Genomic DNA, 13,063 nt, shown 5'->3' with positions numbered 1-13,063 from the left:
GGGTAAGGCTTGTGACAACCTAGCTTTCTGAACTGTGTAACAATAGCATTAAGATTGGTATGAGTACAAAAGTGCACATGTCTAGACACTTGAACAAACAGTAGAAAAAGGGTTAAATGCATTAATGGTGTGACACATTAATGTGTGACTTCAGGTTACCAAGTAGCAAGAAGAGAGTAGTACTGGTATAGAGATACGTGTCAAGAAGATGAACAACAGGGCGACATCCATGACCAAAATTTCATAGATCTCATTTTTCGTATTGTTGCTGAGGACTGAGACAAAATAACGAGGCAGAAGGTTCCCAAAAGCATCCATTCATTCCTCAAAGGCACAAGAAAGAAGTCCAAAATTAGTTCTTTGCTACCAGTCACAGAGCCTGAGATGTGTTGAGGACTTGGTGGCCAGTGTCTCTTGCACTCTGCACACAGATAGTCCTGGCCAGACCGCTTGGGCACGCAGAGTCTTGTGAGTGGATGGGTGCAAGAGCGCAAGTAAATGAACCTGAGAGAATGAGTGTGAGTAAAACCAATTTTCTTTTGAGTTTTTTTGTAAAACAAGTATCATGTTATCCTTCTATAAGATCTGGCATTGAGGTTTGGTGTGATGAGGTCTTTCCCTATCCAGGGGACTCGAGAGCTGTTGCAATAGGTTCTCCAGTGTCCAGTGTTTTAGGGCTGAAAGTCTTTGCTTGTCAAGTGGGTCATAATGTGGCTTCAGAACTCTCAGAGATAATTGAAAAAGTATGTAATGAAGTTCTTGCTACCAGTACTTTTGTTATGACTTTGGCCTGAACCTAACAGTATTACTTGTCAGAATATTGCTTTGGGGAAGTGACCTTATTCCTGGTAGCTGGCAGTTGCAGAATGAACTCTCCTTTCCCGGAGAAGGAAAGTACTTTGCTACTCTAATTTTTAAGTAATGATTTATTGCAAACATCCTTTTTCGACTTCATCTTCTTAAGTCTCTGAAAGAGTGTGAAATCTCATCTGCTAAGGTGTACTCTTTCATGCAAAGAGGACGTGATACTCCATTTTGTATTGCCAATTAATATATTTTAGTATAAACATAATATCGTTGGTTTTGACAGTTTAGCTGCAAATTGAGTTTATCCCAACACGGTTGGGAACAGGTTTGAAAGACCCAGTCTGAAATTGGGGTGATGGGTGGAAGGTAAATTAACAGCTGTAGTCTGTCTCTGGGTTTTTTTTGTATTGCTATAAAATGGGATTGTAGTGTCACACAGATGTTCCTTCCCTTTCCTTACTCTGTGGCCAGGCACTGAGATACATTGTTAGGCAGTGAATTCTGGCATGAGAAGATGAAACAGAGAGCTTCACTTTTTCCTCTACTTATTTCAGAGTTAAACATTGTACTACATCAGAAATGAGTTGGGTTTCCCCTTTTAGAAAAAGAACAAAGTTGGTCATAGAAATGTTGCTAATTTGAAGGTGAAACTCTTACTCGAAGGCTGTGGTGTCCCCATGTTCCTTGCCTGGGGAACTTGGTCTATGCGCTTGGTTTTCATGAGCAGCATCTCATTTACTTGGGAAATCTGTTTTAATCCTTTTTAGCAGTGTGACTTGAACATGAGTTGCTTCAAAAATTCTGTGCTACTAACGCATGTCGCTTTGGCTAGATTTTAATTGCTGAAAACGGGATTGAACAAATTACAGAACCCAAGTTGGGCTGTGTTGAAAGGCTTTCCTGGGTAGCTTCTCTGTGAGCGGCTGGTGAGGCTGCTCAGTCTAGCTGCTCTCTTCTTTCCCTTTGAGATTTGAGAAGGATGAGCGTGGTTCTCAGTGGGATGGTGTTTGGAAGTCAGTGTGGTTAGTCTCCAGTCCTGCAAGCAGCTGTATGAACCCGGTGACAGAGCGATGCTCTGCAGCCTAGCTCGTGCAGTTACACAGCAATCCTTACCACCAGCTGTCTTAATCACGATGGGTATATGTGGGGTCCAGTGTGGTTATTCAACACCACAAGGCGTTGCAGTTGACCCATGTCTAGTCAGGCTAAATAAAACGTTCGTAAGGACCAGTAACATTAGTGCTACGTTGGTTTGCAGGAAAGTGATGTTGTTTCCTGATGGCCTGTCCCCCAGCACCTCAATACTTCTCTCCTTTCTCTTTTCCGCCATCAATTTTGGCTCTGCGTATTTCTTGCAGCTCGGTTTCAAACGGCAAGGGATACACCACACAGCGAGGGGAAAAACGCTCACTTTTCTGAGCTTTTTCGAGCCTAAAGTGATCAAAATACCATCTAGAAAAGACCCTCCTGTAACTATCAGGCAGCATAGTTTCTCTGGACATTGGTAGAAGCAGATGTGTAGTAGACCATAGTTTAAAGCTTAAGAAAATGTGTCCACCTTATGATAGCCTCCCTTGCCTTGGTAAGGAGCACATTGTTTGGTTTTTATTTCACGACTTCTTCTTTTTTTTCTTTTCTTTTCTCAAGGTATCACATGGAATGCCTTAATCCACCTCTGAGTGAAGTCCCTGTAGATGAATGGTTCTGTCCAGCCTGTGCCCCCATGGGTGTCAGTGCTGCTGCAGGTGAGGGTTTCATGGTATCCAGTCGAAGTAAAGATTTTCCTCTTGACTTAGGTGATGTGAAGCTTGTGTTGTTTTGAAGAGGTGTTTAACCCCTGGTTCTATCTGTTTTAAATAATTGTTTTGATAGGCATTCTCTCTTGAACCAAGAGAGTTGATTTGAACTCTTGACTGATAAGAGGATCTTGTTAAGACTTTGATCCGCAGTTACAACCTGTGAAGCTGCTTGCATTAACCTTCCTGAGGCAAGCCCAGCACCTTGGTGCAACTGCATTGTATTACCTTGGAAGGACTTTATTAGTATCCTGACCTCAGATTGCCAAGGTAGCAGCAATTTCTGTTACCTAGAAAACTGTCTTTCTGTGTAACAGTCTGAAGCAGCAGTGTCTGTACTCATTTCCTTTTGAGAGGGTAATGTCTGCCTTTGGAGGTGATTGGTTTGAAAAAGGGAATACTAATTTTTTTTGTGTCCAAAATTCTTGAAATGCTTTCACCTGTAGAAAGACAAGTGACCTGATCATCTTATTTTTCAAGATACAGACCATGTCAGTGAAGAAGAGGTTGCTGCCCTCATGGCTGATGTTATTCCTACCACGAGTAGGCTACGCCCTCACGTCCGAACCAGAGCTATAGCCAGAACTCGGCAGAGCGAACGAGTTAGGGCAACAGTGAACAGAAACCGGATAACAACAGCGCAACAAATACAGGTATTTAGGAGTACTTGCTAATGAGCCTCTGGAAGAACCTTATGGAAGAGTTGACATGTCCCCCCTTAAGTAGCTCAGCTGTCTGCGACTGTCCGTAGCTCAGTGGTTAGTAGTTCTGGAGATCTTTTGAATTGAGATGTAGAACATGTGCAAATTGAGTGGAGCACAAGATTCTATTTTGAAATCTGTGGTAGCTTCCTCTCTTAATCTGCATTTTTATCACCTCAGCTGTGAGCAAAATTGTATTTTTATTCCCAGTGGCTGTTAATGCGCAGTTTGTGCACCACTTCTGGTTTTTTAGCATGCTTTTTTTGCAAAGACAGGGTGTGCTTATTTGACATGTGTATTTGCTTGTTTGTCCTCCTACCCCCTGTCCCACAGCAGTAGAAACTGTTGATCACCTTCAGCCAAATTGAAGAGAAAAATTCAGGATTTTTAAGGTTTCTATATTTGTGAAAATCGGCCTCTTATTGAAAAAACCCAGATGCTAGTGTCCGTGTTGATGTGGCAGTGTGAGTTCAAACACATTCACAGGTACCAGAAATCTATGCAAGAAAGTATCCCAAATACCCAAGGGCCCTCAAATCCTTTATTCATTGAACTGTTTACTGAAGATGAGGGCAGCCGAGACGTTTTCTGTTGGCTGGGATAATTAAGATCATTTAGGTAACAATTAGTATGCTGCAAACCGAGAACGTTCAAACTTGGGGATCTCCTGCTGACTTTGCTCTCTGGCTTTAGCCAAAGCACTCTACCTGTCACTTGCATAAACATAAAAAGCCTTAAATTGTGCAGGAGTATATGGTGACTTAGCGTGGAATAAGAGCCTGTAAATAACCTCCATGGGACTAGTGGTATGTTAATTGGTTCCTCATTAATGTTGCTGTTGAATTTTGGTAGAAACATGTGAAATTCTACAACTTTTGAAAGGAAGAAGAGGATCTGACTTGACATAAGGAAAATTGGGTTTTCCCCTGGTCAGCTGTGGGAATAGGTTGCTTGGACAGTTTTTGAAAACCCTGTCTTTGGTGGCATTCACCACCTGCCTGAAGAAAGGCCTCACCCACTTGGTTTGAATTCAGTGTTGACCAATGAACAGAAAGGTCAGACCCTTCTGAGGGACACCCCAAGATCCCGGCCAACCTGAATTACTCCATGATTCTATGAATATAAACTTGGTTTCATCTGACCAATAACATGCCGTTTTGGTTGTATTAAGTCAGGTTTTTTCCAAAGATAGGAAAACGTAGAAAAGAGGGAGTGAGGGAATAATGGATACAACAGAGTATTTCTTGAAGTTGGTCAGTTGGCTATGGATTCCAGGTTGGGTCTGTCTCCTTGGAGTGTGAAGTGCAGACTGGGAAAAGGCTGAGGTAGGAGGTCTGGCAGATTAAGTTTTCCCTTGTAATAATCCAGTTGTAAAAGTCAGGTGAGAAAGAAAAAGAAAATGCACTTGAAATTGCGAAGTGCCTCAACTTCATGAACTGTACTTTTATATTCTGTAACTTCAGGCAGAAGAAATAAAGGTAAATAGAGACAGGCTTAAGGGAAGCAAAACAAAATGCCAGAATCTGGGGCAAAAAGCAGAGGTTTTCCATTTCTTCCCACCCAGCAGTAAGGTAAGATACAGCGTACTGTTAATTAGCTCCCCAGAGTTTACCTGTTAAATCTCTTATCAAAATCATTGTAAGTGGGAGGAGAGAAATTTGTAGCAATTCCCAAATGATCTGAATTACAGCAGTAAGTACAGTTTGAAATAGATGCCATGAATGAAGATCTAGCTCATCTTAAGATTTTATCATGGTTTTTTTCCTTGATTTAAGGACTTGCCAGGGTGCTTTAGCAGTCCTTAAATTTGTTATGTCCTCCGTGGTGGAGGTCATCCTGTTTGGCTGCCAGCACCCATCTCCAAACCCAGGCCTTTTAATTTCAACTTCAGAAGAATTAATAAAATAGAAAAACTTAATGGAGAATTACTAAAATAGAAAAACTTAATGGAGAATTGCTAAAACAGAAAAAAATTAATGAATAAAATAGAACTTAAACTCAATGCATTGCTGTTAAGCAATTACATCTGAGTACAGGGCTCTTATGTTGAAAAAAAAAAACAACCTGTAGTAGAATTGTTTGAGGCAAAAGGCTGTGCCAGGTAACAGCTGCTGCTCTTCTTTTTTTTCCCTGCCTGTTGTTTTAGAAATTGTGTGTAGTTGCCTTGTGCAGATGAGAGAGGTGGTGCCTGGGGACTTCACTGTTGCATAGTGGTGTAAGCCTGGGAGCCCAGTACTTGCCACTCAAGAAGCCATTCCCTAGCTCCACTTCTCAATCTGCAGAGGTTATTACAAACTACACCTAGAAAGGCACTGTTACTTACTCCCTTTGTCACTGAATAAAAGCGCATCTTATTGCAGCTCCTACCTTGAGTTGACTGAAGCTTAATTCCACTGGTTAAGGAGTGTGTAAGCCGTTGTCCTAAAAGCACAGAGAGATGCTGATTCCAGATCCTTGGAAAGCTTTAGTATACAGGAGACAGTTTGTTTTGTAATTCATCTGTTGTTCTGTAGGTGCCTAAACTAGTGGTGGTTAACTAGATGCACTATTTTAGGTCCTTCTAGAAAAATGAATATGTTTAAGGTAATGTTCAGGGTTTTCCTTACTCCATCCTGCTCTCCAAATCGGAGAACCTTATGTAGTATTGACTGGCACCCTCAATACTTAATAGCTCAGTAAAATAGTTTGGAGCATGGATTAGTGACACTAACAGAGACGCCTGGTGAAATTACTTCCATAGTAAGATCAATTGAAGCGTATGTTTCTGTTGGCATATTCTGTTTTCAAACATTTTGCAATTTGAAGCTTCTTTGCCACTGCAAGATACTCTAAAGCCATTCTCCTCTAGTGTTTGTGCCACATACACATTTTGTAACTGTATAAGGATCTGATGCATATGCTCTGGTAGAAAGTAAGCACAGCGAATAACGTGTAACATCACAGAATCAACTAGGTTGGAAAGGACCTTGAAGATCATCTGGTCCAACCATTAACCTAACACTGCCAGTTCCCATCTACACCAGATCTCTCAGCGCTATGTCGACCCGACTCTTAAACACCTCCAGGGATGGGGACTCCACCACCTCCCTGGGCAGCCCATTCCACTGCCTAATAACCCGTTCTGTAAAGAAATACTTCCTGACATCTAGTCTAAACCTTCCCTGGCGCAGCTTGAGGCCATTCGCTCTTGTCCTACCGCTTGTTACTTGGTTGAAGAGGCTCATCCCCCCTCTCTGCACCCTCCTTTCAGACAGCTGTAGAGGGTGATGAGGTCTCCCCTCAGCCTCCTCTTCTCCAGACTAAACCCCCCCAGTTCCCTCAGCCGCTCCCCATCAGACCTGTGCTCCAGACCCTGCACCAGCTCCGTTGCCCTTCTCTGGACACGCTCGAGTCATTCAATGGCCTTTTTGTAGTGAGGGGCCCAAAACTGAACCCACTCATCGAGGTGAATCAGAGGCATCTCTGCATCTGTTACGCTCATGTGAAACTTTATCAATTCTTGATGCATTGTAGTTGCTTGAAGAAAGGAGAAGGGGTAGGGAAGGTGTCCCTGCCCATGGCAGGGCGGGTTGGACTAGATGATCTGTAAAGGTCCTTCCCAACTATGATTCTATGACTCCATGACACTTTAGGAATATAGTTGGTGTGGGCATGGCCAACTTAACATAGCTGTTGAGAGAAACCTGCTCTTAACATCATTCTAACGGAAGGAAGGAACAAACTTGTGCTGTATTTGAGTTCACATTCTGAGGCTGGTGGTTCAGAATCCATACGCTTCAAATGTGTGTGTTTAGATGTGATTGTCCCTTGGGTATAGCGAGGAAGAGAAATTTGAACCTTGTAGGAGCAGCCCCTGCTTATCGCAATGAAATAATGCTCTGGAGGGGGACTCACACCTGCCGTTTCAGTGAGTTCCCTGAGGTGTGTGTTTGAAATGCTGTCACTGGACATGTTTCACAGCATTAGGTAAATCTGACCTAAAGAATGAAGAGTTTAAGACAGGGGACCTGTACTGTGTTGGCTTTTCAGACTTTGATCATCGCACTTTGCTGCGTGATGAGCCAGAGGTCAGTTAGGTGGATTTGAGAAAGTTAAGTGAACTTTTTCATTGAGGAAATGTCAGTCTCGGGGATTGTTTTCATTTAAGGAGTCAGGAGTTAGGCTAGCCGTGACTTGTAACACTGAGGGAGGCTGAAGAGCGAGGTCATGTTCTCCTTAGTGTGACAGTCAGTAGGTGAGAAAGGTGACGTAATCGCTTAACTGACAGCTGGTGACACCAGTGCTTCTCATTCAAATCTCAAATCCATTTTTCATCAAATGCTTTTATATATAAGTAGCTTGTTGCTGAGCCTTAGATACCTGTATCATGTAACTTCTAATCCCTCACACAGCACGTGCCAAGGTACCTCATGTCCTCTCTTCTGGATGAAACAATTGAGGCAGTTGTAGCAGGCCTAAACACAGCCATCTACCAGCGTCCTCTTGCCCCGCGTCCTCCTGCTAGGCAGAAAAGAAAAACAGGTAAGGGCATCAGACACTGCCTGGGGTTCCCATCTGCAAGAATAAAAGCTTTGGGAAGATAAGCCTGAATCATACAAAATACTCCAAATCAGCTGTATCCTGCCACACCTGTGCAGCTACAGAAGTATACCACATGCATTTTCTTCTTTCCCCATACTGCCTCTGCCCAGAAGCGTCTTGAAGGTTGCTTTTAAAGAAATCCTAATTATTTCACTTTTTCTACTTTGCTGGTTTAAATGTGATTGCCCCTTGGGTATAGAGAGGAAGTGTTGCAGCACACTGGCGGTCTCTCTGAGTTGCTTTGTGTGCCACGGGGGAATGAAAAGGGGAGTATAGGGTAAAATTCAGTGCCAGCACTTAGCCGGATACTTGATTGTCTTTTGTCCCATCAGGCAGGAGGAAGAAAAGAGGCAAAAAAAGAACTCAGACAAAATCTTCTACTGGGAATAAGAGTTCAGGGACACAGCTGAAGAGACGCAAGCGTCTGATAAAGAAGAGAAGGGGGAAAAAGATGAGAGTAAGATCACATGTGAGTTTCTGCCTGTGTCAGCATCTGCTATTTTTCAGCCATGTGTAAAAGCACTATAACATGGGATTCAGTGGGAAAAATACTGTCTTACAATGATAGCAGATAACTGTTTTCTGGTAGGAGTACGTGCGGGATGTGTCCAGTGTGCTCCAGAAAGATGCTGTACGTGGAAACGAATTGTAACTTCAGGCAGGCCTGCTGGGTTTGCTGACAAATGCTGTTACGTCGCACCATAGAGCGTGTCCTGCAGGCTTTGTGCTCTGCCTTGCCATCCAGCTCTAGTGTTTACTAGGTACTGCTGCGAGCTCAGTTAAAATTGCCACCACTTTTTTAACAGGCTATGGATGTTTGTGTCCGTGGTGTTGCACACCCAGTTCATCAGCTGTAAGGGCTCTCAGAATCCTTTCCAGTTACAGATGTTGTTCTCACGTGGACTACACCCAATACTCCGCACCAGCTTGACTTTTGTCCTTGGCTACCTTAACTAGAGTTTACATCCTGCAGCCAGAACTGTCCCTCCAGCCTTTAATAAGGAATTGACAATTTTGAATGACATTATTAAAGATTTTTAGAAACTTAGCTTATCTGGTCACTTAAATCTGATCATACAGAGACTGCATGTAAGTGACATCTAGGCCACAGTTAGAAGTTTCATAAATGCTTTAAGACAAATAGAACAATAAATGCACACCACTTCTGCTACTGACAGGAGTAACCTGATGACTGTACTTAGCCTAAGGGAAGAATGTGGAGCTTTAAACCCAGGGTACGTACCTGCCCTAACATCCAGATAACCCAATCTCTCAATCTGTGCAGGTTAAAAATGAGGTTACTACTCGCTCCCGTATTGCAAGAACTCTTGGTCTTAGTAAACCTCTGCGTGGGGCCTCGCTTCCTTCCATGTACAAACCACCGGAGCCTTCGCTTGGTCTGATGAGAGCAGATATTGGTGCAGCTTCTCTGTCTGTGTTTGGAGATCCATATGAGTTGGATCCTTATGAAAGGTAAGATATCTCTGGGTTATGATCAGGGACCTGGTAATTTCACAAGCGTCGGCTTGTTTGTACGTGGGACTTTTTTTGCAAAGCGTAGATCTTGCATCTGAAGACAATAATAACACATTGGCCTGTTCTTTCTTTGCTTCATGGCCGAGTTACTGAGCTCTTAAAGAATCAACCCTCTTTAATGAGGTTTGCTGAAATAATAAGCCTCGTGAAAACCTTTAAGATCTATGGGGTTATTCAAAGGCTAGAACTTGAAGGAGTCGGATCCTAATCGGTCATTTTCTTTTTATTCATTTTAAGTGAAGATAGTGTTCTTGGTATACAACGAACTGTGATTTCATGTAGAATTAAATGGACCTGTGGAATCTTCCACATTTCTCCTTTTCCCGTCTTCACTTTTCCAGACACTTTAAATTCAGGAGGGATCTTACTATGCCATAGTCTGTGTCACTCTTAAGCTTTGGATTCTGAGGAAGGGGCATCTGAAATCATTGTTGGTAAAATTTAATTTTCCACTGAATAAGTCTTTTTTTGATCCTTTCGTAAAAGGATCAAAATGTAATATTTCAAAAATAAAAATCTACATTTGAATCTCTGCTGGCTGAGTTATGCTGTTCTATTTATGTAGCCCCAGAAAATAAGTGTATTGCACAAATCTTTTTTAATGTATCGTAGTAAAACAAATGATGCTCTCTAACCATATCTGTCCTAGTAGTATTATCTACTTCATCTATTTGACATGAAAAACATTCAGACAATTTCAGGGTTTGTGTGTCTGTGTGTGTTTTACCCACAGTAATGAAGAGGTTCCAGCAAGTCCAGATTCACCAGTGAGTGCCAAAAGGAGAGTTCTCTCCCAGTCGGCACTGAGGTCTCACCGTCCTGTAGCTAGACCTATTTCTGTGGGTCTTCCCAGGTAAAAATCCATCGAGTTACTTATTTTATTTTATTCTCCTTAACTGTCTAATAACCCTAACAAAAGAGCAAACTGGGTGATCATCCTGGTTTAACTGTTTTCTTACTCTGAGTATTTTGAAAGAGTGTGTGTGCGCACTTGCCTGCGCATCTGTAGATAAATAACCACAGCAGTTTATGCAAGAATTCCTTTTTTTTATGTTGAAGGACACACACTTACTCTTTCATAATAGCTCTAACTATTGCACTGAAATTTCCGTTTGGCATTGCCACCCTATTCTGGCTCTTCTGGCTTTATGATTTGGAATTGTTTAGTAACCCCATTACTATGTTTTAAATCCCAGTCTCATTAACCTTTAAAAAAACAATTGCTTGTTTGAGAGAGCTGGGGAATCTAATTGCCCATCCAGGGGAGGAGATGAGGGATGTACCCTCCTCACCCACTTCCTCTGCCATTTGCTGGTGCTCAGAAAATGGAGAGAAAACTCTTTGTTTGATCCTGCAAAAGTGCTTTGCTGTCTGACAGCTGTCTGTGGGTGCAAATTGTGTGCTGCTGTGCCTGCCAGGGAGCGTTGCTGGGTGCCTCCCACCGGCAGCCACAGTGCGTTTCCAGGACTGGGGTGTAGGATGCAGTGCACAGGGAGCAGCAGCATGACGAGAAGAAAAGGGATGGGGAAAATGACTGAGGCAGGTACTGAGTCACAGAAAACTGCAAGGCTGAGAGAGCTGAAGACTAGGGGAAGTGGAAGGGGCTTAGCTTAAATGATTAAAGGTGCAAGAGATTTACATGGCTGTCCTCTAATGCATCCAACATGGTGAAGATTGGTTTCTCAGGATTAAGATAGTATATTTCCATGATAACTTGGAATATTTCTCTACTTTTCCCATCTCCATCCTGAAGGAAGCCTTTCAGGAAGCTTTCCATGTCCTCCGAGTTATTTGAGTAGCACATTGTTTAGAAGGTAGAGTTGTTTAGCTGAAATTCAGTTTTTCTAAAGGCTTGATTTACCTGGACTACAGTGAGTTTCCTGGTCTGGCCTGGGTAGCCCAATCTTTTAGCCTTCCCATTTTATCTTTCTGTGATGGCTATTACAGGTTTTTGGTGTACGTTATGTTTGCAAAGCTTGCTCTGTTGTCAGACAGAAATGAAGTGTAGCCCCTTCAAAGAGCTGTGTCTGTTGGGCTTTTTTGAAGTTTGGTTTTTGCTTTTTTGTTTTTAAAAAACCTGAACAAAACAAACCCCAAAATCCCAGCAACACAAAAGCAAAGAAAGAAAAACAAAAAAGCCACACCCCAACACCAAAAACACTCAAACCTTTTCAGTCCATATTTCGAGAACAGAGAACTTACAGCTAAACTGTTTTCATAAGATTGAGTAATGCATAAAGGGGGGAAGTGTTTGTGTTGTCCCATGCGTGGGGGCATTGCTGTTGTCTTTCAGTGTAATTCCTCCTGTGCCATGCTTTGAGCTACCCTGCCAGTAGGCACTTACGTGTATCCTAACTGGTGTTAAACACTGGTTCAAGCTGCATCAGGTTTTTTAGATAGCAGTGTAGGCCTGAGGAATACACTTGCGATCGTGATTTGGTGGGGGGAAGAGAGGCAGCTGGGATGGAAATATCTCTGAAGTGCTGAACAATGGTTTACGCTTCAAAAATGCATCTTAAATGCACTGGAAAGTTAATCCTGATGATTAACACAGTGAGCACCACTCTTAAATAAGATTAAAAGCATTTGCTTACCAGGGCTCTCTGGTATGATTACATGCTTTCCTACCCTCTGGTGTTCCTGTGGGCAGTTGGTAAAAGCTTCACCTTCTGTTAATCAGAGGGAGAATGGGGGCTGAATGACTCTAGTGAAGCCAAAACTGCAAGTGAACTTTCCTGGCTGACCTCTGTTTATGCCCTTGATTTTGGTTTCTTTTTAATGTAATGTGTGTGTATAGAACAAGTGCTGTAAGAGTAAAGGAAATATAACCCCTCTGAAACATGCAGAAGCAGTGTACCTGTCTTGAGTCCTGATCAAGAAGCAGAAGCTGCCCCTGTGCCTGATCTGTTGGGAAGTATCCTGTCTGGACAGAGCTTTCTCATGATGAGTAGTTCGGATGTGGTCATCAACCGAGATGGTTCGCTGACAGCGAAGAAGGCAGGTAAGGGTTTGGCACTTCCTAGTGCAATTAGCCTCTTTGTTTCATCCCACGTCTGCCCTGGTCCTACAGGCTGCATGGCTTCAAACACAGGGATGCTCTTACTGAGCGTTTGAAGGTGTAGGATAGATTCAGTGGTTGCCAGCAGTAATCCATCTAATAAGATTCTTACGTATGCTCTGTTACTTGTCTCTGTTTTAATTGCAGAGGTGAGATGTTACTGGAGGATTTTCATTTTAATAGATACTTTCCTTCTTTCAGAAGTACTGCACTTCAGTTTCATGCTTTGTTATAAAAATGGAGGACTCAATAGAGCAGGAGTATCTTAAAACCCAATTCCTCTGGCACTTATCATGCACTGCTGCCATGCCTGTGCACTGTAGTTTGGTTTGGAGAGCAGTGAAGTTTCTTTGTAAAAGTTGAGCTCTAGAATACATGTTAGCATTTTCAGCTGTGTCTTCCCTTGGCGCTGTATTTGGAAAGAATCTCTTCAAATTGGAACTTAGAGCTTTATTCTTAAAGTGAGTACCTATAACATCCCCTGTTATAGTCATTTTTGTCAGTCAACAACTACAGGATCATAAACACGAATCTGGTGATAGCTGCAGAACAGAATAGTTTATTTCCTAAACTTTAGTGTTTAC

The 13,063-nt window shown here is 42.5% G+C and overlaps 1 protein-coding gene across 3 annotated transcripts in view; it reads left to right on the top strand.

Moving 5' to 3' along the window:
• PHRF1 (PHD and ring finger domains 1) overlaps positions 1-13,063 on the top strand; it is a 33,106-nt gene that overhangs the window by 11,957 nt on the left and 8,086 nt on the right. For all 3 annotated transcript variants that reach the window (XM_074842591.1, XM_074842589.1, XM_074842590.1), the window contains exons 7-13: positions 2,455-2,552; positions 3,084-3,256; positions 7,696-7,825; positions 8,218-8,354; positions 9,171-9,358; positions 10,155-10,274; positions 12,268-12,422. In XM_074842591.1, the coding sequence (XP_074698692.1) occupies positions 2,455-2,552; positions 3,084-3,256; positions 7,696-7,825; positions 8,218-8,354; positions 9,171-9,358; positions 10,155-10,274; positions 12,268-12,422 (1,001 nt within the window). The remainder of the gene's footprint in view (positions 1-2,454; positions 2,553-3,083; positions 3,257-7,695; positions 7,826-8,217; positions 8,355-9,170; positions 9,359-10,154; positions 10,275-12,267; positions 12,423-13,063) is intronic.

This window comes from Strix aluco, chromosome 16, assembly GCF_031877795.1.
Source record: "Strix aluco isolate bStrAlu1 chromosome 16, bStrAlu1.hap1, whole genome shotgun sequence".
Lineage (NCBI taxonomy): Eukaryota > Metazoa > Chordata > Aves > Strigiformes > Strigidae > Strix > Strix aluco.
Note: the sequence above shows the minus strand (reverse complement) of the source record. Positions and strands in the feature narration are given on the sequence as shown.